At 40.0% G+C, this 25,595-nt stretch overlaps 1 protein-coding gene across 1 annotated transcript in view; it reads right to left on the bottom strand.

Moving 5' to 3' along the window:
• kcnt2 (potassium channel, subfamily T, member 2) overlaps window positions 1-25,595 on the bottom strand; it is a 702,110-nt gene that overhangs the window by 264,673 nt on the left and 411,842 nt on the right. The window contains exons 18-23 of the mRNA XM_048538622.2: window positions 25,534-25,590; window positions 25,269-25,418; window positions 18,366-18,595; window positions 13,198-13,414; window positions 5,228-5,333; window positions 3,967-4,139 (exon numbers count right to left, since the gene is read on the bottom strand). Coding sequence (XP_048394579.1) covers window positions 3,967-4,139; window positions 5,228-5,333; window positions 13,198-13,414; window positions 18,366-18,595; window positions 25,269-25,418; window positions 25,534-25,590 — 933 coding nt within the window. The remainder of the gene's footprint in view (window positions 1-3,966; window positions 4,140-5,227; window positions 5,334-13,197; window positions 13,415-18,365; window positions 18,596-25,268; window positions 25,419-25,533; window positions 25,591-25,595) is intronic.

A 25,595-nucleotide genomic window follows, 5' to 3' on the forward strand; every position in this document is an offset into this window, starting at 1 on the left:
AGATTACATTAATTGCTGCATTTTCTAGCTCTAATCCTATTCATGTGTGGAAAGAAAAATTATTTTCATACAAAACAGAGGGATCAAAATAAGAAAACTTGGGCTGTCACAGCAAGGAAATGCACATTGTCCCATTGCAAAGTCATAATTTCACCATATTCTGTGGCAAATTCTAAACAGACTGCAGTGCTGAAGCCCTCAGTCCCTACATACGAGGTGAACAGTAAAAAGCACAAAGACATCTATTAAACCTTTCAATTTGGCTGAAATTAGCAAAGCTTTTCAAATGGCAAGTTGAAAGGATTTAGTAATTAAAGTTATTGCATTTTAACAAAGTGTGGAAAGTTTATTGATTTACTCAAAACAATCAGCATGCCTGGGCTAAGCGGCTCCTCTATAACTGACTTTGTCAGCGATGGGAATGCTTGTGGAAAATTGCCAAAAGTGAGAGTGCGGGGACTGGACATGGTGGTGCAGGGCCTTCACATTTCAATATCATCCTCTATAGTCAAGACTGAAGACAGGTTTGAGGCCATTACCCCTGACACTGCAACATTCAGCCTCACTACACGGTCCTATAAGATAGAATTCTTGAAAATCGAATGCAGAAGACCTCAGTATCCAAGGTCGCCCACATACTCTGGTAGGGGATGGCATGTACTGTGGGCTGTTCAAAGAAATCGGCAGGAAAGAAAAATTCAAAATGATTCCTCCCCGGAGAAAGGATAAAACCAGAAATCTCACTGTACATTATTTGCAGTGCTATGTCAAAGACCAATTTAATTCAACATTAAAAACTTAACTTCATTACAACTGGATGATTAAAAGATCATTTGTTTCTACCAATAGGAATTGTGCAGGTAGGCTTTATCTAAACATTTACTTTAGTTAAAAACACAGTTGCGCAAGCGACACTTGTCTGTCAGAACAGTTCTACCAAGTTACACCATTCAAGATGCAAGTTGTTTACATATGGAATCTGTAAGCGGCCAAACACTCAAAACCAGTTTTTCCCCTCCTCCCCCCACTGCATCCCAAAACCAGCCCAGCCTGTCTCTGCCTCCCTAACCTGTTCTTCCTCTCACCCACCCTTTCCTCCCACCTCAAGCCGCACCTCCATTTCCCACCTACTAACCTCATCACACCTCCTTGACCTGTCCGTCTTCCCTGGACTGACCTATCCCCTCCCTACCCCCTCACCTATACTCTCCTCTCTATCTATCTTCTTTTCTCTCCATCTTCGGTCCGCCTTCCCCCCTCTCCCTATTTATTTCAGAACGCTCTCCCCATCCCCCTCTCTGATGAATGGTCTAGGCCCAAAACGTCAGCTTTTGTGCTCCTGAGATGCTGCTTGGCCTGCTGTGTTCATCCAGCTCCGCACTTTGTTATCTTGGATTCTCTAGCATCTTTAGTTCCCATTAACTCAAAACCAATGTACTATTTTCTGCAGAGATAGTAGGAACTGCCGATGCTGGAGAATCTGAGGTAACAAGGTGTAGAGCTGGGTGAACACAGCAGGCCAGGCAGCATCAGAAGAGCAGGAAGGCTGATGTTTTGGGCCTAGACCCTTCGTCCAGTCTGAGATTCTCCAGCATCGGCAGTTCCTACTATCTCTGAAACAATTTTAACACCACTGCAAAGCCTCTCCTAAGGATGCCCACCCTGAAGAAGCTACCCTTCTCCCTCAGGAACAACCTCAGTGGATCTCTCTCCCACTGCAACTCTGTCATAACCTCGCTACTATTTTCTGCAGTTGTTCCATTAACTATGTCTCTGGTTTCAAGAAATGAAACCAAGGCCAGCCATAATTTGGATGGGAATGACATGGAGACAGCTCTAAGCCTGGGGTCACTGGAAGCGGCCAAAAAAGTACCCGATGATTAACTTTTTTCTGGGGTTAGGAACTAAAGATGATTGTCCAGGTCTGAGAGAAAGATTTCAGAATCCTTCTCAAGGTTCTGACTACCAAACAGTTCAGCATGGGAGCCAGGCAATTACCAGAGTAACTGTTTGACACCCCTCGCACACTAGTAAAACATCTGGGCTTCAAAGGTCACTGTAATCCCTAGAAATTGCATTTAGCCTCTGTAGTTCGCACAACATAACATAGACAGGGTATTTCATACAACAAATCATATCATATAAGTTCACCAAAGGTCCTCAGACAGCACTTTCCAAACATAAGACCAATTCCATTCAAAAGGACTAATGCAGCACACACATGGAAGCACCACCAGCTGCAAGTTACCATCCTGGCTTGGAAATATATCACTGTCCCTGGATCAAAAATGCTGGAATTCCCTCCCTAATGGCATTGTGGGTCAACTCACTGTAAGTGCGCAGCAGGGGTTCAAGAAGGCAGTTCACCATCACTTTCTCAAGGGCAGCTAGGAATGGGCAAAAATGCTGGCCAGCCAGAGATGCCCACATCCTACCAATGGATAAAAAAAGGTCAAAATTATCTCCAGCTGGAAGAGCTCATGAATTATGTTCCACTGAAAGCCAGTTTTCAACAAGTTTAGAACTCATTAAGCAAGCGGTCAACATCTAAAGTAATGCATGCCACATAGGCTTGATAAAAGTGACAAGTAATGACTATCTCCAACAGAGGGAGTTGATCAAACATCACCATTATTCAACCGCAGCACCATTGCTGAATTGCCCACCATGAAACATCCTTGGGACCAGAAACTTAGCTGGATCAGCCTAATAAACAATGTGCCTCCAAGAACATTTCAGACATTCTCAATCTTGTGCAAGTAACGCCTACAAAAACCAATGCAATAATTCATCATGCCTCCTTCACCTGAGCCTTGCATACGCACAACTTCTTTCACCCAGGAGGACAAGAGTGCGAAGGGAACAGCACCAATTGAAAGTCACACACCATGGTGGCTTGAAAAATACTGCTACTTCTTCACCATCATTAAGTCAAAGTCCTGGAACCCTGCTGCCAACAAAATACTGGTGTATTTGCACCACATGGACTGCGCTGCTCAAAAAGGCTAATCATCATCATCTTCTCAAGGGTAATTAGGGGAAGGGAAATAAACAGATACAGAAAATGCTGTAAATACTCAGCAAGTTAGGCAGCATTTGTGGTGCGAGAAACAAATTAATTTTTTAGGGTGACAGTTTTTTGGGTCATTGATCCGAAATATCAACTTGCTTTTTGTTCATAGGTGCCGTCTTACCTCCTGAGTATTTCCAGCATTTTCTGTTTTTATTTCAGATTTCCAGCATCTGCAGTATTTTACTTTTGTATTTGGCAATAACTGCTTGTCACATCCCACACAAATGAACTAAAATTTATAAATAAAAATTACATGCATATGAATGATTGAACAGTTTTGCTGAAATCCTCAGCCATATTTTTGCTACCTTTGTGCTTGACTGTACCAATATCTTTTTCTTAACTGATCTTCCTTCTTCCATTGACTTAAAATATTTGGCTGCCTGCACCCTAACTTGTACTTTGTCAACCCTCCAGGTCATTGACCTATGTTTGCTCCTAGTCAAGCAACACCTTCATTTTCAAGTTAACCTTGTTTTAATATCCCCCCCATGATATAGTCCCTCTGTATCTTCTCTTCCAAGCATCTATGCTCCTTCAATTCATAGCCTGTTGTGCATTTTCAATGTTAATCATTCCAGTATTGGTGGCTTACATTCTCACTCTCTTTTCCTGAGCCACTCTATTTCTCTCTCGCTTCCATTAAAGTATTCCTTAATATCTATCACTTTGACTATGCTTTTGATCATCTGTCCTAATAATTCCTCGTGGAAAACTGACAAATTTTATTTGATAACAAGCTGTGTTTTATTGTGTAAACTTGGAACATAAGTAAAGCTTGTTGCTGTCAATCGCAGGGCCTTATATTTTACAGATACCTGAAGAAACCAGTTTTCCATGATGGAATTATGGATGACTACTGACAAACCATAAAACAATGAAAAAGGACTTACGGATTATCGAGAAGCAATACTATGGGATTTAACTCTTTCTTTGGTCTGTAGTAAGCTCTAAGAGGAACAATAAAATTGTACAATCCATTTCCAGCTGTTTCTGCTGAAACAATGATTAGCTTGTTCCTGAAACCATATGCTTTTGCATCTTCACTGTAATTATGTTGGCACCCCTGGAGAGCAGAAGAGTGAAATTTATTTACTTACATTTTGAAACAAATAGATACTTTAATATGCTTAAAATCAAATTCGTTTTCATCCATTGATATAAATGCCAACATGATTCTTCCTTAGAAAAATATTTTCATTGAATTTATTTTTAAAAAATTTATAAAAATATTATGGGGTGACAAAAATAGAAAACACCTGCACATTTTGCTCTGATGTTTGTTGGTGACAATGTGACAATTCTGCTGACTTTCAGGAACCCATTCAATACTGATCAGTGCAGTGCATGACTTTGCTGTTCTGGTGCATTTGTTTTTGGGAATTTTCTTTAGGGTCGATTCCTTTTTCCAATTTTGCACCAATTTTTTCCTCATACTGTAATTTTACACTGCGCTACTGTTCTTTGATGAGTTAGCAAATTTGAGAGCTTTTAGCCCTATACCAGCTCCATTCTTTGAGCCAGAGGAGCCATTCCTGTTCTTTGACCACCATGGATGGTCTGCTACTACATGGCATACGTTCAACTCACTGGTACACTGCAGTCAGCATCGTCTGAATTAGCTCACATGCCAACTTTAAGGTGAAGAAACACATATTGTTGATGTAAAAAATTGGGGCTGACTCCTAGCGCAAGCACAGCAAATTTTAGCAGGAAAGCGGGGTAGACCCCCCGCCTCTGAATTTTCTTCTTAATTCTGTGTCTTCTGCATGGACTTCTCAGATTACTGTGTCACAGTGACTCCTGAGCATGGAAGTTACTCTATCATTGCACCAATTGGGAAGACTATACGCAGTTTCAAGGGATTGTTGGAGATGATACTAAAGTCAAAGAAGAGTCTTGGAATAAAAATGTCATCTTATACGCTGTTCACCTTTTCGCTATTTTTACTTACTGCAGTGTTGTGCCAATAATGGATAAATGATTAGATATCCAAAATTTTTTTTGACTTTCAAACAGGCAGGTGCCTATGATTTTGCAAATGTCTGCACTAAAAATATTTCTGAAGAAAAATGTTCCTCGTGCTCTATTTGTGAATAAAAAAATGCTCCACAGTTGTTTGGCAGAGTTGAAAAGCAGGATTAGAATTCATACCTTATCTAATCTGAGACAGCAGAATGGGACTTTCTCCTGCTGTAGGTGGCACAAGGTTGGAGAGCTTCCAATGTAAGGCGAGTTTGGAGGGTATCCTTTAACGTACCTAAAACAAATCAAGTCAAATCATTTTACAACTGGGGACACAGTTTTAAGCCCATCATTTATTTTTCTAAAATGTTAGTTAATGTGTGAAATGGGAGTGAATTTATAATAGCGGTGCTCCCTTTCATCTCCAAAGTCCACTGTATCAAGTAAAACAAAACTACATGTACAGCAAGATACTGATACTTAAAATATATATTGGAAGTAAGATGATTACGGTATATTTTACAGTAAAAACATGAGGATTTCTTTTTGTGCCTGGTTACTTGTGTTAATTAATAACTGTTACATTGATTGAGGGTGTTAAGCCCTTGGGAGGGTGAAGATGATGTTTGCCAGGATGAGAACCAAGATTTAGAGTTCAGATATGTGGATTGAAGAAACTAAGGTTGTTGTCCTTAAATCAAGAAAAATGAAAGACAGACCTAGCAGAAGAGTTTAAAATAATGAGGGGTACTGATGCAGTGCGTGGGAAAACATGGATATCACCTGGGAAGTGGGTCAGTGACCAACAGTCATAGATCGGTGAAAGAGCTAGAAGAGAACTGAGAAAACATGCCTTCACACATAGGGTTATGGAGTGCATACTTAAAAGGTCGTAAACCAAACTTCACAGTAATTGCTGAAAAGCAAGTGAACACTAGTGTAAGCGAACTAATACACAGGGTTATTGAAATGAAATGGAATAGGTTGCAAATGGCTCACACTGATGAAGTGACCTCCTTTGGTACCGTAAGGTTCTAGGATTCTAGTGCTCGAAATATAGTTAAGGCAATGTGTCGGAGAAAAAAAAAATTAGAAGTGACAGATCACACAATACAGAGACAGCTTGCTTGCTGGGAGGACAACAGGGCATTCAGGGAACATGGTAAATAATGTGACCCAATGGTCCATCTCTTTAACCAATCAGATTTCAGCATTGAAAATGGAACCAGGGAAACAAAGCAGGAATTAGAGTCAAACAAGGTACAAAAAGAGAAAAATCAATAAAGAGGAGAAAAAGGAGACAGAAAGGGATGTTAAGAAAAAAAATTAAAAATTATTTTTGAAAAAAGATCTCTGGCGGGACAGTGTAGGAACTAAAAGCTTCCCATAAAAAGTTCCTTATACAGTTAAGAACCAATTTTGTGCGGTTGGTTTAATAGGCAATGAATGTGAAGATGCAGAACTGACCTAAAAGTTCACCAGGAGGTTGTTTTGTCAAGATTAACAGTGAAGTGGCACAAATTGTTTGACAACCTGCATGAAGATTCACAAAGTATGTCTTCCCACAAGTTGTTGGATGGTTTGCAAATTAATAACCTCGTTCTTATTAACCTCAACATTATTTTGATAATAAAATCTGGATCGTGATGAATACTGGTGAGGAAAGGGCTCAATACGAGTTTAAATTTTGAAACTTTGTAGGGAACAGACAGTTCCCATCAAGTACATGAGTCAGCTGTTCACTTACAACTTGGCAATAAAAGGTGAACTGTCACTCATGAATAAAAACAAACTGCCCTTGTTGCCTCAAACATGCAGCCAGTTATTTCCTTTGCTTCTGCATCAAAGGAGAAAATGGGTCATCAGGATGCTAAAGACATAGTCAAATCACTGGTTGTGGGTGAAACTAGGCTCCCTGAGAGGAAATGTTTTCCATACCATAGCTCCACAGCATGTCTGACACTTCAGCTAATGACTGTAATAGCTTTGATACCGTTTATGAGAATGTTAAACGCCTGCAACTGTTCAATCTTTCTGAGTGAGATCATTACATGGGCACCAAAAAAGCTATCATTTAAAGTTGGGAAACAAATTGTGGTTCTAACCAAGATTTGTCTTTGCATTTAAGCAATCCAGCAGTACATTTGTCAAACTGAATGGAAAAGAAACACAGGGCATGTAACGAACTAGAATCAACATTAAATTTTCATTGTTAAAGTTATTATAGTGATGTTTGTTAATCACAACGTTCTCTTCTGTAAAAACGGAAGCATGTCCAATAAAGATGATGACTTTTATTTCCATATATAACTGATTTTTGAGTGTCCTTTGATGACACTGATGCAACAGAGCGTTCAGCATTTGCTTCCACATAGATTAAAACGTGGAAGGACTAAAAATTCTCATGCAATAGATTGTTGCCTACATTTAAGAGACCTCACCTTTAAGAACTCATGCTGTGTGCACGATGTTGTGACTCTGCCTGGCAGTTAGTCTGCTGAATCTGCAAGCTGCTCAAACAGAGATCAGTTGATTTGATGCAACGTATGTTTCAAAACTTAAGAATTAGTTTTACTGAGTAACTCCAAGACTCAATCAATCTCAGACAAGTTACTGATTGTCAGACCATTATTATTAATATGACATGGTGGATATTGATAGAAAACATGATGCAAATGGAGCCCATCACATTTCAAGAGTCAGCAAAAAAGTTAATCAACATATGAAACACATAGTGGACAGTTTTAAGTTCTGCTAATCCTCAATGCTTTGGTTCATACAGCATCAGTGTTGAAAACATAGTTTACTGGTAAGCAGCTGATTTCCTACATAAGATGCCAGTTTAAGACCATAAGTCCATAAGACATAGGAGTGGAAGTAAGGCCATTCGGCCCATCAAGTCCACTCCAGCATTTAATCATGGCTGATGGGCATTTCAACTCCACTTCCCTGCACTCTCCACGTAGCCCCGGATTCCTTGTGAGATCAAGAATTTATCGATCTCTGCCTTGAAGGTATCTAATGTCCCGGCCTCCACTGCACTCCGTGGCAATGAATTCCACAAGCCCACCACTCTCTGGCTGAAGAAATGTCGTCTCGTTTCCATTTTAAATTTACCCCCTCTAATTTTAAGGCTGTGCCCATGGGTCCTAGTCTCCCTGCCTAACGGAAACAACTTCCTAGCGTCCACCCCTTCTAAGCCATGCATTATCTTGTAAATTTCTATTAGATCTCCCCTCAACCTTCTAAACTCTAACGAGTACAATCCCAGGATCCTTAGCCGTTCATCATACGTTAAACCTACCATTCCAGGGATCATCCGTGTGAATCTCCGCTGGACATGCTCCAGGGCCAGTATGTCCTTCCTGAGGTGTGGGGCCCAACATTGGACACAGTATTCTAAATGGGGCCTAACTAGAGCTTTATAAAGCCTCAGAAGCACATCGCTGCCTTTATATTCCAACCCTCTTGAGATAAACGACAACATTACATTCACTTTCTTAATCACGGACTCTACCTGCAAGTTAACCTTTAGGGAATCCTGGACCAACACTCCCAGATCCCTTTGTACTTCTGCTTTATGAATTTTCTCTCCATTTAGAAAATAGTCCATGCTTGTATTCTTTTTTCCAAAGTGCAAAACCTCACATTTACTCACATTGAATTTCATCAGCCATTTCCTGGACCACTCTCCTGAACTGTCTAAATCTTTCTGGAGCCTCCCACCTCCTCAGTATTACCTGCCTGTCCACCTAACTTCATATCATCGGCAAACTTCACCAGAATGCCCCCAGTCCTTTCATCCAGATCATTAATATACAAGGTGAACAGCTGTGGCCCCTACACTGAATCCTGCGGGACACTATTCGTCACCGGTTGCCATTCTGAAAAAGAGCCTTTTATCCCAACTCTCTGCCTTCTGTCAGACAGCCAATCCTCAATCCAAGCCAGTAGCTCACCTCGAACACCATGGCCCTTCACCTTGCTCAGCAGCCTCCCGTGAGGCACCTTATCAAAGGCCTTTTGGAAGTCTAGATAGATAACATCTACTGGGTTTCCCTGGTCTAACATACTTGTTATCTCTTCAAAGAATTCTAACAGGTTTGTCAGGCATGACCTCCCTTTACTAAATCCATGCTGACTTGTTCCAATCTGACCCTGCACTTCCAGGATTTTAGAAATCTCATCCTTGACAATGGATTCGACAATTTTACCAACTACCGCGGTTAGGCTAATCAGCCTATAATTTTCCATCTTTTGCCTTGATCCTTTCTTAAACAAGGGGGTTACAACAGCAATTTTCTAATCTTCTGGGACTTTCCCTGACTCCAGTGATTTTTGAAAGATCACGACCAAAGCCTCTGCTATTTCCTCAGCCACCTCCCTCAGAACTCTGGGATATAGCCCATCGGGGACAGGAGATTTATCAATTTTTAGACCTTTTAGCTTTTCCAGCACTTTCTCTTTTGTAATGCCTACCGTACTCAACTCTGCCCCCTGGCTCTCCCTAATTGTTGGCATACTACTCATGTCTTCCACTGTGAAGACTGACACAAAGTACTTAATAAGTTCTTCAGCTATTTCCTTATCTCCCATCACTAGCCTTCCATCATCAATTTGGAGCGGCCCAATATCTACTTTTGCCTCTCGTTTGTTTCTTATGTATTGAAAGAAGCTTTTACTATCATTTCTAATATTACTAGCTAGCCTACCTTCATATTTGATCTTCTCCTTCCATATTGCTCTCTTTGTTATCCTCTGTCTGTTTTTGTAGCCTTCCCAATCTTCTGATTTCCCAGTGCTCTTGGCCACTTTATAGGCTGCTTCTTTTTCTTTGATATATTTCCGGATTTCCTTTGTCAGCCATGCCTGTCTAATCCCACCCCGGATAATCTTTCTTTTCTTTGGGATGAACCTCTGTACTATGTTCCCAATTACACCCAGAAACTCCTGCCATTGTTGCTCCACTGTCTTCCCCACTAGGCTCTGCTTCCAGCTGTAACACATGTGAGAAGGACAAACAATCAGAAGGGGTGCCAGATAGACAGCAAGGGAAAGTCAAAGGCATACTGTCAGAATGTCCATCAAATTCTTGAGTTTAATTGAGGCACAACTAGCCTCCTAACAGAGTTGAAAATGTTTAAACAGGGGTCAGAGCTATAGTTTCTAGATTTGGGTGTGCTAGCCATTGAGTTTTGCTTAGGAATTGGGAATGAAGGCCTATACAGACTTAACATGTCAGGATTAACAATGGAAGAGCTTAATGTTCTCCAAAAGCTATGTATTAAATTAGAAGACCAATTTAGAAATAGATTGAACTTCCAAACTCATCATCTAGCATTCATGGCAATTAGACAGAAGGCTACAGAATCCATCAACTATAGACTCGATGCAGAGACATCTCATTTGTGATTATGTGATTTTTCAAATGGAGACTTAGAAGGCAGATTTGTTGGTATGGTGACCACGTCCCCCAGCATGGGAGCGTTCTCGGAAGACTTGTTTGACAACCGAAGATTTAGCATCAAAGAGCTACTGAAGGAGAAGCATGTCAAGTGATCTCCTCAGGTTTACAGAATCCCTACAGTGTGGAAACAGGCCATTTAGTATGAGCATGCTGTGACCTAGTTATCAGGTGAAGATGTACAGCATGCACATATAGAAGGTGCAAAGTATTCAAAAAAAAATCAGTATTTTCAGAAATAATTCACAGAATCGCAAAATGACTACCATGCAGGAGGAGATTACGTGGCCCCTCATGTCAGCACTTGCTCTCTGGATATGCATTATGATTCAAACCTATTTACCTACCTACTCCCCATAACCCTAAATATTGTTTCTATTTAAATAATGATCTAATGTCGTCTTGAATGCGTCAACTAAATCTGCCTCTACTTCCAGCCAAATACAAGCAATGATATGAACAATCTATGAAGAAACTGGAGCAGGAGATAGAGGAAACTGAACACTCACTAAAGCAGCATATGGAAGAGGGTCAGCTTGCTAAAAAATAAACAAAAGCATAAAGGAATGCTGAAGAGACTGGGCAGTTGTTTGAAAGAGAAAATATACTGGGCCAATGGAAGGCTAAAACTAAGATAGAATTAGAAGGCCAGAGGATATAAAATCCAAAGCTTCAAAATGAACTGGAAAGACTCAAGGAATGGACCTGTAAATGCCAAAAAGATTTAAAACATTCAAACCAGTTGGAGGCTAACGTAGAAGAAAACCTGGCTGTAATGTGCCGGGATGAGCAGATTCGGTGACAGCAACTGCAGAAATAAGCACTTGACAACACAAAGAGGAATGATACGCAATACTGCTGATGATGGTGGGAATCAACTGTACCTCCAAAGTCACCTTCACAAGATCTGGACAGATCAGCAAATTATGAATAATTCATGCTTCCAGTCAAGATGGCAGTGGAGGAGAACACTGTAACCGTAGCTCCTCTATTCCTTCTCTTAATTTCCTGCCTTCTTCCCTTTTATCCCCATTTTCCACCTTGGTGTTCTCTCCTGAAGTGTAGCAGGCTGGAGGCCCATTTGGAGCAAGGAAGAGCAAGGCGAGAGACATGTGAAACATAGGGATGGCCAGTAGGATGGAGGCCCACACAGAGTGGCAACGGCCAGTAGGCCAGAGGCTCACAGGGAGTGGAAACAGCCAGTAGGCCGGAGGCTCACAGGGAGTGGGAATGGCCAGTAGGCCGGAGGCTCACAGGGAGTGGGAACGGCCAGGAGGATGAAGGCTCGAGCGGAACAGGGCGGTTATTGGACTAGAGCCCAGTACGGATGATCAGCGGCTAGTGAGCCCAGGCAGGCCTCCTGTGCTGATGTACTGAAGGGCCTTCGTGGAAAAGCTGTAATGCTTATCTGTTTCAGAGATAATGGGAACTGCAGATGCTGGAGATTCCAAGATAACAAAATGTGAGGCTGGATGAACACAGCAGGCCAAGCAGCATCTCAGGAGCACAAAAGCTGACGTTTCATCAGATGAAGGGTCTAGGCCCGAAACGTCAGCTTTTGTGCTCCTGAGATGCTGCTTGGCCTGCTGTGTTCATCCAGCCTCACATTTTGTTATGCTTATCTGTTTAACTTGATCCTCATTTTTCGAGCTTGTACTTTTGGAAAACTGTAAGCAATGTAACTTTTTTTCCTTTCTTTTCCCCTTTATTTCTGTATTTTGTATCTACAATCTATACCTAGGCACTAAGATGGGGCCATCTGGGGCAACATTGTAAACCTTTCACTGTGCTCCTGCACTTCTGTACTTGAGTAAATGTAACAATAAAGGACATTCTATTCTATGTGTTGTAAAGACTTATTGGCTCACTTGTTGTTGCAAATTGTCAAATCTTAATTTTGGGAAGGAGGGAGCTGATGTATGTGTACTTTGCCTTTAAGAGAGTTCATCTATAAGGACACCATGTACTGTATGTATACAATATTGCAACTCAGCTATTGTAGGAACTGCAAATGCTGGAGAATCTGAGATAACAAGGTGTAGAGCAGGATGAACACAGCAGGCCAAGCAGCATAACAGGAGCAGGAAAGCTGACGTTTCGGGCCTGGACCCCACTAGGCCCAAAACGTCAGCTTTCCTGCTCCTGTTATGCTGCTTGGCCTGCTGTGTTCATCCAGCTCTACACCTTGTAATCTCTGCAACTCAGTCAGATAGTTTTTCTGTTGGGGTTTGCAAGCTGTATAGTACAAACTGTATTGTTATATAGAACTTGTACTATACAAGTACCATACAGAAAGAAGTCAATTGGCTTGCTTCAGGGATTGAAGTATATTTGTTTTACTCTGAAGTAAACTCACGGAATTACTCTTTGATAAGTGATTGATTATTGGGCTATTTCCATTAACATGAAAATAGAATAACTATTTAAGAATAACAAAAAATGAATCAGTAACAGAACATTGAGTTTTTACACCTCAGTTTGCAAAACGGGATTTACTAGTTATTCAAATACATGGTTTTAAGGGGAATGTCAATAGATTAGTTCATGTTAACTAATCAAATATACTAACTGACAAATCTTCAGGTATAGAGGTCACCATTTCCTTTAAATAGAACATTAGCTTCAGGTTAAATAATTCTTAATTTTAAAGATTCTCAAAGTAGTAAAACTATATTACATATTTCACAACTCTTACTCTGGTGCTGATGATAGCTCATCATCAGAATGATTGGCTTCGTCCTCCGAGTGGTCACTCAGAAGGTCACAGGCTTGGATCGATGAAACATCAGCTACTTCTAAAACAGGTGCAATGCTGGGCCGTCTGCTTTCTTTAGCTCCATCTGAAGGAAGCGTCAAGGTAGGACCAGCAGGAGGTCTACACCTTGTATCTTGAAGATCTATGGCTACTGTGCCTAAAAGCAATGGATAACGTTAAAATTGCTGACAAATAAATTAATGCTGGTCATTAATGCCTTTGCATGATATACAAGCATTTGCAGTTGTCGCAAAACCTTTTGGATTTGTCAAGTAACAGATTGGTAAAACTAGACCAGATTTTTCTGGAATAAGGCAGCTTGCAGAGTGTTTCAAGAGTTAGATAATATTGTTGCAGATCTACTTTTTAAATTATTTGGCCAATTATTTGGAAATGTAGATATTTTGTAATCAGCTTATTCAGGGATGAAATGACACATTTCTGAGGCAGGTGAAACTTGAACCCAGCTTTCCTGGCTCAGAGATAGTACACTACTACTATGCCATAAGCATGCTGCAGATATTAGAACAGGGAATGAAACAAGACATCTGGAACATTGGTGGAGAATGGAACAATAATATGATTCCTCAACCAATGATTCAAAACGATTGCGAATTAATCAAACAAAGGGCTAAGAAAGAGGGTGCATTCATGACAGTAACTTAAAATGTCAGATCGGGTGTGGAAAGAGAAATCGAGAGACAGAGCCTTGGGATTAAGAGAATGTGTGTGTGTGTGTGTGTGTGTGTGTGTGTGTGTGTGTGTGTGTGTGTGTGTGAGAGAGAGAGAGAGAGACAGAGAGAAAGAGAGAGAGAGAGAGCGAGAATGAAGAGCAGAGAGGGAATGAAAGATTGTAAAGGAGAATACAAAAATATTTCATTAAAGCACAACCTAAAAAAAAAGACTCCATCCTTATAGTTATCTAATTTCTGGACAAGGCAGGGTATTTATATCAACAATTGCTTGACTTTAATTTCAATTGCAAACGTAAAAGACAATTAATGTACAAATCCAACAACTTTACGAAGGTCATGGAGAGGTTCAGTGTCAGATGCCATGTTTGCAAATCTAACAGCAGAAAGATGTAAAGCAGTCATCAAGCTTTGGCAATCCATAAAATTTCTGATTGATTGGTGCATTGATAATGATAGGTATCATTCTGATGCTGACTGTTTTCATCAAAATTTAACTGATTGTTCTTCTGACGATAAAGTATAAATTATAGGACAACAACTCAAAACTGGTAATTTCATTCAGCTAAAGATTGAGGTGGTGTTCCAATTATGCAAACTGTTTGCTGAATACAACACTTGGAAACATTTGCACAGGCTTTCTGAGTGGATCTCCAATCTGGAATGAGCAAGGCAATTGTAATCAGCCTGACCTGACCATCGACATACTGATCCCAACAGGGATCAAACTAGTAAATATTATTTTGCAGAGCTCCTGCTATAAGAAGAAAATTGCTTGCTGCAGTTGAAAGTATAGTTCTAATTTGTTGACATGGCAAGATGAGAATTCCGACTGGACTGTTTGGAGTTGCGCATGATTTGTGCGTGAATATTATCTTCAGCTGGAGCCAATAAACAGTGGGAGAGCAGGTATTCCAGAAAGTGCTGCTGATGAAGGGTACTAATGAAGACTTTCAGCCAGAATCACTGACTTTCCTGCACTTCGGATGCTATCTGACCTGCTGTGCTTTTCCAGCATCACATCTATTGACTCCAGCTTCCAGCATCTGCAGTCCTTGCTGTCTCCAAATGCTGCAAAATGTATTTGTGCAGCATTCGAAAAAATCCAGCTTCAGTGCTCAAGGTCAGGCAAGATAGGGTAATCTACTGTAATTTTAGATTCATGCTAGATTCTAAGTACACATGTTACAGAGATAACTTTCCTTTTTATTTGCTACCAGTGTAAATCTAGAACCCCGCCGGGGTCTCTCTCGATCCCGCAATTGGTCAATGAACACTTGCAGTCTGTCTGGCTCCTTGAAACTTTGCTCTTTATTTTCTTCAATCAACCGGGTACAGATCATCCAGAATCACAGAAGTTGAGCACTTCTGTACTTCTTGGAGAAGCTGCGCATTAATATTAATACAAAGACCTTTTATACTTTTCTTAAAGCAGAACACATGGCGTGATCACATAGTGTTTTCAATGAATTTCCAATCAATACATGATGTTGCCTCATTGGCAGTTACCTAATCCAATAGTATTAACTGGTAAGCAACTTCTGTCACAATGCGTAGGTTACTGAATTGTCCCACCATATAGCGCCACAACACTTGCTCCTGAAGGTCAGCTAGAATGGTTAGTACTGCATTATCTTATCATTACAACATTATTTATGCTGCAGCCCTAGCAGAATGTGAAGTTCCCAGCTAAAAGAGCAGATCTAGCAGAATTCACAGTTCCCAGGCTAGAAGCCATTTTGTTGCCAACTTGCACAGCAGCCATCTTGTGCCTGCACCCAAATTACAGACTCACACCAGCACAAAAATTCTGAATGCTTATTATGATAATGTCCTTATCATTCACTGGCTCCAAAGCACACATTGAAGCCCAAAATGATATTCTGTGAATTAAGATTAAAAGTTCTACGGTAGTAGTTTATTCAACTTTTTAAAAGAACATTTTGATAACATGCTGAGTGACAAGAATCTGACCGGTTCACTCTTATCCAATAGTGAAGGAAACCTGTTGTCCTGACAGCCCCATCACAATCTGGTTGGCTATTTATTGCTCTTTGATGTGACATAACCTTAAACACAATTACTTAGCTGAAACTGAACAGAGAAATGCCTTGCAAGTAAGAACTGAACGGCTTATGTTTAATTTACCGGCTGTTCGTTTCCATTCAAAATGAACTCTGAAATTGTAATTCATATGGACAAAAATGATGGAGCCTCAGTATAATCTGACATTGAAGCTGCCAGCTGTTAATGGAAGGGGTGCCCTGCACAGGATACAGACTTCCACCACTAGTGCACACTATGAGCTGACATGTAGAGTAAATATTTCTAATCCATACATGCTCAGTTATGCTGAATTTATGAGACATCCCTGAGCTGAAAATTAACATGTAATGCGTCTTTTTGATACACGATTAATAATTATTATTTATGTTTCAAACTTCACAGAGATGTCCTGAGTAAATTTATATATATTATATATAAATCCAATTTGTATATAAAATTATATGCATGCTCCTGGAATTAGAGAACAGCTATTTCATAATGGGAAGCTTCTGGGAAGTGTTACTGAACAAAGAGACTCCTTGGACTGCAGGTTCGTAGTTTCTTGAAAGTCGAGTCACAGGTAGATAGGACAGTGAAAAAGTCATTTGGTTTGCTTGTCTTTATTGGTTAGTGTGTTGAATTTAGGAGTTGGGAGGTCATGTGAGGCTGTACAGAATATTGTTTTGGCCACTTTTGGAGTATTGTGTGCAATTCAGGTCTCCTTGCTATAGAATGGATGTTTGTGAAACTTGAAAGGGTCCTGAAAAGATTTCCAAAGACGTTGCCAAGGTTGGAGGGTTTGAGTTACAGAGAGAGGCTGAATAGGGTGGAGGGATGACCTTATAGAGGTTTATAAAATCATGAGGGGCATGGATATGGTGAATAGACAAGATCTTTTCACCAGAGTGGGGGAGTCCAAAACTAGACAGCATTGGTTTACGGTGTGAGAGGAAAAAGTTGAAAGGGCCCTAAGCTGCCACTTTTTCACCCAGAGGGCGCTGCGTGTTTAGAACAAGTTGCCAGAGAAAGTGGTTGAGTCTCGTACAATGACAACATTTGAAAGGCATCTGGATGGGTATATGAATAGGAAGGGTTTAGAGGGCTATGGGCTGGCAAACCGGACAAGATTAATTTAGGATATCTGGTCAGCACAGACAACCTGGGCGAAAGGGTCTGTTTCTGCGCTGTACGTCTCTATGAGTCCACGAGTCTATAATATGAGACTGTAGGCTTGTCTTGGCAGGACTGCAACAGTAATTTCCAGCACAGTTAGTAACTTTGTTACATAGACTCAACTTCTGTGGGGGAGGAACCAATTTTAGACAAAATGATAACTGCATAGTAAAGTCAGTGGCACAGTTATAGCCAGGAGTTATCTTTCAACTGCCTATAACTGCTTGTTGGGAATTATAGCTGGGGAAATTCTCTTGCTGAGCACCCAGGAGCTGTAATTTGTAAATTCCTATATTTCAATTGACACCAGGTAGATACCTGATAAGAATATGAAATTGTAAATCTAGCAATAATGACAGAAAATTGTCTGCAAAGTCTGAGTTACCTGTTTGGCACAGAGCAAAATGACAGATTTTTTTACTTTTTAAGAAGCAATAGATTTGTATGTGTATTTGACCATCTCAGTATAATCAATTCAATTATGTAACTTTAATTAGTCTGAAGATAGTAATCTCTGGAAGTCTACCACTCCTTGAGCACCAAGCAATCCTTCAGAAACATAAACCAAGTAACTATGTGACAGACTATTTATCAGGGAAGACAACACAGTTAATACCTGACCATTCGAGCAGGTCTCACTGAACAGTAATCACGATAATGAATCCCAGTTGTTTTTCCCTTTCATTTCACGGTCCAGCAGCTATAATATTGCAACTGCTGTCCTGCTGCACAGTTACCAATTGAGCAATGATGTGGCATTAAACCATGCCCTTCTGAGCTCTGAGGTTTAACACCACACAATCAATGTTACTCACTGGGCAATTCACCTGGAAAAAAATCACTCCTAATAGCCAGTAGATTCACTTTTAATATGAGTCTTAAGCATTTTTGAAATTGTCATCTAGTGGCATGAAGGCGAAGGATATACTCTAATAACTTAGAAATGGGGTAATTTTCAACTTATCATTGTTAGGTCATTTATGGCAACATGCAATGGATACCTAGCAAAGCAATCTCCAGAAGTACTGAATGTATTAATTTCAATAATAACAGGGATCAGTTCACCAAGCATAAACCATGGATCAAACTTTTTGGAATTGATGACGTAGTTACTTACTTTATTAACAAGCTAAACCAGCAACTGAGCTCAGAATTCACATCAATAATGATCACTCAGAAGTAGATTACTTTGCTTACCCATACTAGCAATGATGCTGTGAACAGGTAATCTGGAAGCTCCATGATAGATAGTATTTGATATACTATTTATGCTTTGTTCATTTTGCTTTATAAAAGCTGAGTTTTCTTCCTTGGTAATGTTAATATAAAAACAGATGTCCGTGGAACTCATGATGTATCGAGGACCTGGATTAAGTAAAATATTTTTGTTTTCTTCCCTCTTCACACCAATCAGACAAGCTCCGTACCTAAAGAAAATCATAAAGGGAAGTTCAACACATCATAAGATGTATGTGCTCAGATTTAACCTCAAATATGTGCAGTCTTAGCACTTACACTTGAGTTTAGAAGGATGAGAGCGGATCTGGTTGAGATGTATAAGATTATTAAGGGATTTGACACCCTGGAGGCAGGAGGCATGTTTCCGCTGATGGGTGAGTCCAGAACAGAGGACACAGTTTAAAAAAAGGGGTAGGCCATTTAGAACAGAGTTGAGGAAAAACTTCTTCACCCAGAGAGTGATGGATATATGGAATGCTCTGCCCCAGAAGGTAGTGGAGGCCAAATCTCTGGATACTTTCAAGAAAGAGATGGATAGAGCTCTTAAAGATAGTGGAATCAAGGGTTATGGGGATAAGGCAGGAACAGGATACTGATTGTGGATGATCAGCCATGATCATAATGAATGGTGGTGCTGGCTCAAAGGGCTGAATGGCCTACTCCAGCACATATTGTCTATCGTCTATTGTCTAAATACAAACTGTTTCCTGTTCACATTCAGAATGATCCTGCTATTTCCTTTCAAATAATTGAAGCCACTAGGGGCAGCACAGTGGCTCAGCAGGTAGCACTGTAACCTCACAGTGCCAAGGGCTTGGGCTCAATTCCACACTCAGGCCACTGTCTTGTCTGGGGTTTGTACATCCTCCCCATGTCTGCATGGGTTTCCTCCCACAGTCCAAAGATGTGCCGGTTAGGTGGATTAGCCATGGGAAATACAGGGTTACAGGGTCAGTGTAGAAGGATGGGCCTGTGTGAGGTTCTTCAGAGAGTCAGGATAGGCCAAATGGCCTGCTTCCACACTGTAGGGATTCTATTATTTTATTAATTAACCTCAAGTTTGACGTTATATTCAAACTTACATCTATCAAACAAACAGCATAATTAAAAGATTCCAAGTTTGCTCATGGAATAAAAGGGACTGTAGCAAGTTGGATACAAAGTTGACTCACTGATAGGAAACAACAGTGTTACAGTCAATGCATACTTTTTGAGATAGAGGGAAATTTGTAATAGAGTTTCCTAGGAGTTGGTGTTTGGGCCCTTGCTCTTCCTGATACATGTCAATGAGCTAGATCCGGTTTGCAGGGGCAATTATAAAATTCTCGACAATATGAAACACTGTTGACTGTGCAGAAGTGGCATGAAGGTGAAGGATGTACTTTAATAACTTGGAAAAGGACATAGGCTGGTTGGTGGAGCAGCTGGCTAGCTGACAGATGAAGTTCAATGCAGACAGGTGACAGATAATATCGGTATGGGTGGATTGAGTAAGATAGAGAGGAATGACCATCGGTCGGAAGATGTAGGATTCATATGGGTGGAGGTAAGAAATAGAAAGGACCTCATATGCACCCTAACAGTAGCTCTTTGCTTGGACAGAGAGTAATTCAGGAGATAATGAGAGCATGTAACCAAACCAGTACGTTAATCATGGGCAACATTAACCTTCATATAGATTGGGGTGGTCAGATTGGCAGAGGTAGTCAGGAGGAAGAATTCATAGACTGTATTCGGGGACAGCTTCCCCCTGAATATCAAATTGCACAATCAGACTATTTTGGATCTGGTGATGTGTAATGAGACAGATTTACTAACTGATGCCAGAATAAATGATCCCCTAGAAAACAGTGATGATAATATGGTCGAATTTAGCATTCAGTTTGAGGGGGAGGAGCTAGGGTCAGAAATAACTGTGCTACGTTTACATAAGGACAGTTTGAAAGAAATATGGGCAGAGCCGAGGAATGGGCTGGGAAAGGAGTCCAACAGCAAAGAGGATTGTGGAATAGTAGCAGACTTCCAAAAAATTGTTCCCGGCTCACAGCAAGATATATCCCAGTGAGGAAGGAGTGAAGCCAAATATGGATAACCAAGGAAGTTAACGAAAGCATCAAATTGAAATGAAAAGAGAAACTGTTGGCCAGGGCCTGCTCATACATACAAGCAGCAGTTTGTGAACTGAAGTTACCTGAACTCCAGCCATTGGCGTGGGCTGGTCTGAACTGGTTCAACTCAGAGTGATGACATAACGTGCAAGTCCTCATTTGGAGGAAGAATAATGAGATACTCCTCATGGTGTCCTTGGAGTGAACCAATAGTAGAAAGACGCCGACTTGTCAGCTGAGCTAAGAACCAGCAAGGGCAAGGCACCACAGTTTGGGAAGATAAGGAGAAATGATAAAAATGAAGGATTTTAGTCTTTCAGCAGCAACAACTCTGGACAGCAATCTTCACAAAGTTGCGGACACCATGCTTGGAAGCATGGAGTTGATCCAGAGATCTGGGAGAAATCACCCAGACAGCATGAGCTTCTATTCTCAGGTATTACTTTTGTTGATTGGATGTGAGTTTGCTCGCTGAGCTGGAAGGTTAGTTTTCAGATGTTTCGTCACCAGTCAAGGTAACATCATCAGTGAGCCTCTGACGAAGCGCTGGTGTTATGTCCCGCTTTCTATTTATCTGGTTAGGTTTCCTTGGGTTGGTGACTGTTTATTGACTGTTCAGAGAACGTCATTGGAAAACTAGTTTGTGCGTGGCCTGCTTGGATTTTAGCCTTGTATGAATTACATGTGCACAGTTAACCTTTTCTTAATCAAATAGTGGGAATTGTACGTCTGTTTTAATTGAACTAATAAAGCTAGTGGTTAGTTGGTAGAGATCTGGCTCTTGTCCTCTTTGAGCTGTGCCAATTACTGTTGTCGATGGCAGTAACCAAACAACAAAACACATTTTGACAAAGATTAGTGGTTAGCCAGAGGATTGGGCAAGTTTTAAATACCAACAAAGGACGAAAAAAGGGTGAAAAAGATCTCTGAGCGTAAACTTACAAGTAATATCAAGAAGGACAGCAAAAGCTTCTTTAAATAAAAAAAAGAGAGGGTTAAGTGAACAAATATCCTTGGAGAACAAACCTGGGGAAATAATAATTGAGAGCCAGGAAGTGGTGGAGGAATCGAATCAATATTTTGCATCAGTCCTCCCGGTACAAGACACAAACAGCATTCCAAAATTAGAAAGTAATCAAGGCGCAAAAGGAATAGAGGAAATGAATGCAATAACTATAATTAGAAAAAAAAATCCCAGGGAAACTAACAGGGCTGAAAACTGACAAGTCCGAAGGACCTCACAGGATGCATCCTAGGGAATCACAGGAAGTAGCAACATAGATAATAGATGCATGGGCAGTAAGAATACTCAGATTCTGCTAAAGTCCTAGGGGATTGGAAAACCGCCATTGTAACACCTTCATTTAGAAAGGTGAGGACACAAAGACACAAGTAGCTAGAGACCAGTTAGATTAATGTCTATTATTCAGAAAGCATTAGAGTTTAGCATAAAGGCTATAATAGCAGAGTATTTAGAAGTATATAATATGATCAAGCAGAATCAACATGGTTTCATGAAGGGAAAATCATGCCTGACAAGTTCACCAGAATTCTTTGAGGAGGTAACAAGCAGATTGGATAAAGGGGAAACAGTGAATACAATTTATTTAGATTTTCTGGCACCTTCAATAAGATACAATACATTAGGGGATTTAATAAGCAAAGAATCCAAGACATTGTTGTGTTGGAAGTCGTATATTAGCATGGTAGAGGATTGGTAAACTAATAAAAAACAGGGAGTTAGAAAAAGGTGGTGGGGTGCTTTTTTCACAATGGCAACTTGTAACTAGTGGAGTACCACTGGGATCAGGGCTGAGGCCACAATTATTTACTATATATCAATGATGTGAATTATGGAAGTGAATGCCCTATAGCCACATTTGTAGATGACACAAAAATAGTTGGAAAGGCAAGTGCTGAGATGACAGAAAGTTTGTAGAATGATATAGACAGATTAAACAAATAGGTAAAGACATGGCAGATGGAATATAATCTGGGAAAATGTGAGGTTATGCACTTTGACATGAAGAATAGAGGAGTTGAATATTCTTTAACTGGAGAAAGACTGTAGAAATCTACTTAGAGGGATTTGAGTCTTTGTACACGAATTAGAAGCTAGTATCCAAATTCAATGGATGTTTGGGAAGGCAAATAAGATGTTGGCCTTTATTTGAATTTGAATTAAGAATTAATTTATTGTCATATGTGCTCACATGAATACAGTGAAAAGTTTACAAGTTGCCACTTACGGCGCCATCTTAGATAAAAAGACCTAGGTACAGAATCTTTGTACAAGGGAATGATAGGGAGGTTTTGCTAAAATTATACAAGGCACTGGTCAGACCACAACTAGAAACCATGGATAGTTTTGGGCCACTTATCTAAGGAAATATATATCGGCATTGGAGACAGTCCAAAGAAGCTTCATTAGGCTGATACCACTATCTGACTGTCTTCTGAATTTTACACTGCAGAGGGCTGTCAAGGCTGATTTGTTAAGTGTATTTAAGGCTGAGGCTGACAGATTTTTAGTCAGTAAGGGAATAGAATATCATGTGAAAAGGCAGGAAAGTAGAGTTGAACTTTATCAGCCATGATTCAATTAAGTAGTGTAGCAGACCCATTGGGCTGAATTGCCTACTTCTGCTCCTTCATTTTTTGGGCTTATGATGCATTTGCTAGGAAGAACATGGACAGAAAATGTAAAATAAGCGGAATAATTCTAACATGATGTGCAGGAGTAAAGGCATCTGGATGTACATGTGCACAGATCATTGAAAGTAGAAGAACAATGGATAAAGTATACAGTATATTGGGCTTTATTAATGATGGGGAGGGCACAACAGCAAGGAGGTGATGCTGAACCTGCACAATCTGTTGGTTAGACCTCAACTGGGATTTTGTGCACAGTTCTGGAACCACACTATAGAAAGTTGTGAATGCATTCAAGATGCAACAGAAGAAATGTGAAAGATGACCACAGGTTGAGAAACCTCAGGTAACAGGATACATTGGGAGGTTAGGGCTGTTAATCTTGATGAAAAGGACGCTAACAAATGATTTGACAAATTTCCAAGATCATGAGGGCTGGCTAGAGTAAATAGAGAGAAATATTTCCCATTGTAAAAGGATCAAGAATGAAAGGACACAAATCTAAACTCATTTACAGAAGAAGCAAATGTTATTTGAGAGAAAAATAAAACTTTTTCACATGAGTGATTCGGGTCTTGAATGCACTGCCTGGAAGTGTGGTGGAGGCAGGTTCAATTGAGTTATTCAAAATGGCATTAGATGATCCTTTAAACCAAAACAATGTGCTACAGCATGAGGAAAAGGCATGATGCTCATTTGGAAAGCTTATGCAAACATGATAGATCAAATAGCCTCCTTCTGTGCCACATCCTTTCTGTGATTCTGGGACAAAATCCCTTGTCTGTTCTGGTTGGTTTTCACAAAGCTTTGAGAGAGTGATGCTTGAGATAATTTTTTTTGTAACTGGATTCAATATGTACCCTAAAGAAAAGCGACGATTAATTTGGCAGGTGATGGAAGATTGTATGCTGCGCAATAAACTTTCACAATGAATTCTGCATGAGGGAATATTCTTACAAATGTAGTTAGAATGGATGAAAGAAAACTTCATGTAAAGTTGAGCACGATAAATGGGTAACCAAAATGTGCAACTCAGAAGAAAGTGAAATGAAATTCTACATGTCTTCTTAAAATACTTTGAGTGATGAAACTAATGGTACACTCTTGGAGTGATATGGAATAACTATATATGTGGCTGGCAACTTTGCATCTCATTATTTTCTCAGCTGTATGTAAAGATTTCACATGACAAGTAAATGGTTGCAGTCATGAGAGTTACATCCAACGTCCTCCCCAAGATTTATTCTTCAATCAACAGCACAGAAACAGATTACCTGGTAATTTTTACATTCTGTTTCTGGGTTCTAGCTCCTATGTTACAAAATTCTTCAGGACTTTGAGGTGGTGAAAGGCAACGTATAAACACAAGCAGTTTCCCTGCCCTGCCCTCCCTACTTTAGAAATAATTTTGTATCTCCTGGTGGTCTCAAAGATTTCAAAGACATGGTGAATATACACATTAAAAGGAAATTACATGAAGTTAATTACCACTCAACAATGACGGCAATTAGGTGGGATAACTATTCTGCAGTGTGGTGTACTACTAATAATTCTATTCCGCAACCAGATGAATTAAAAGCTTGATGGAAATCTGTATTCTACGTAGAATTAGAATTTGAATAAATTGTCTACAATGATTATTCTACATTAACATGATGGTTCTGAGGATACTTTGGGAGAGGCTGTTTAAAAATTCGCAAAATCATTATTAATATGTATATTTATAAGTTGCCAGTTTAACTATAGTGAGCAAGAATTTCACTGACTGTTTCTTCCCCTCGAACACTTATAGTAGCTGCAAGGTTACTATAACAACCATAATTTCAAAGATTCACATTTGAATAAGTCTTGTTAAATGTGATTTGAAAGCCTCAAAGATTATTATTGACACTGGTCTCATGGTTGGCATTGGACTAGCTTTTAATTCAGGATACTTTCTAATTGTATTTTTGTTTAATTAAAAACAACCATCTCCATTTGATAAATGCCATTTAGCATGCAGATTAAAATATTGGAATCTGCATCAGTTAGTACTTGCAATTTTAAGCAGGAAAGCAAATAATGCATTATTAAATGTCAAGTGAATAGTTAAAGTTCTCACTTTTTGTGGGCATGGAACGAAGTGTAAGTGAAGCTCTTCCCCTCAAACTCTGTGAAGAATGTGCTGTCTTCCATCTTAATGTGATAGACCTCATTGCCTGAACACTTGCCATACACTTTTTGCCACTGTTCATGGGATTGGTGACCATCCCTGAAAAATATCATAGCAGAAAAATACCTGAGAATATCAATTCGGATATAGAACAAATGTAAATCATTGGCAGTTTGTGGGCGTGTTATTGCAAATGCATATATTTGTACTTCACCTGGTTTGAGTCTGCCTAGTTCCAGTTAGTTGTCTAAATGCCTCCCACGGTGCCGATCTGAA

The sequence above is a fragment of the Stegostoma tigrinum genome, chromosome 8, assembly GCF_030684315.1.
Source record: "Stegostoma tigrinum isolate sSteTig4 chromosome 8, sSteTig4.hap1, whole genome shotgun sequence".
Taxonomy (NCBI): Eukaryota; Metazoa; Chordata; class Chondrichthyes; order Orectolobiformes; family Stegostomatidae; genus Stegostoma; species Stegostoma tigrinum.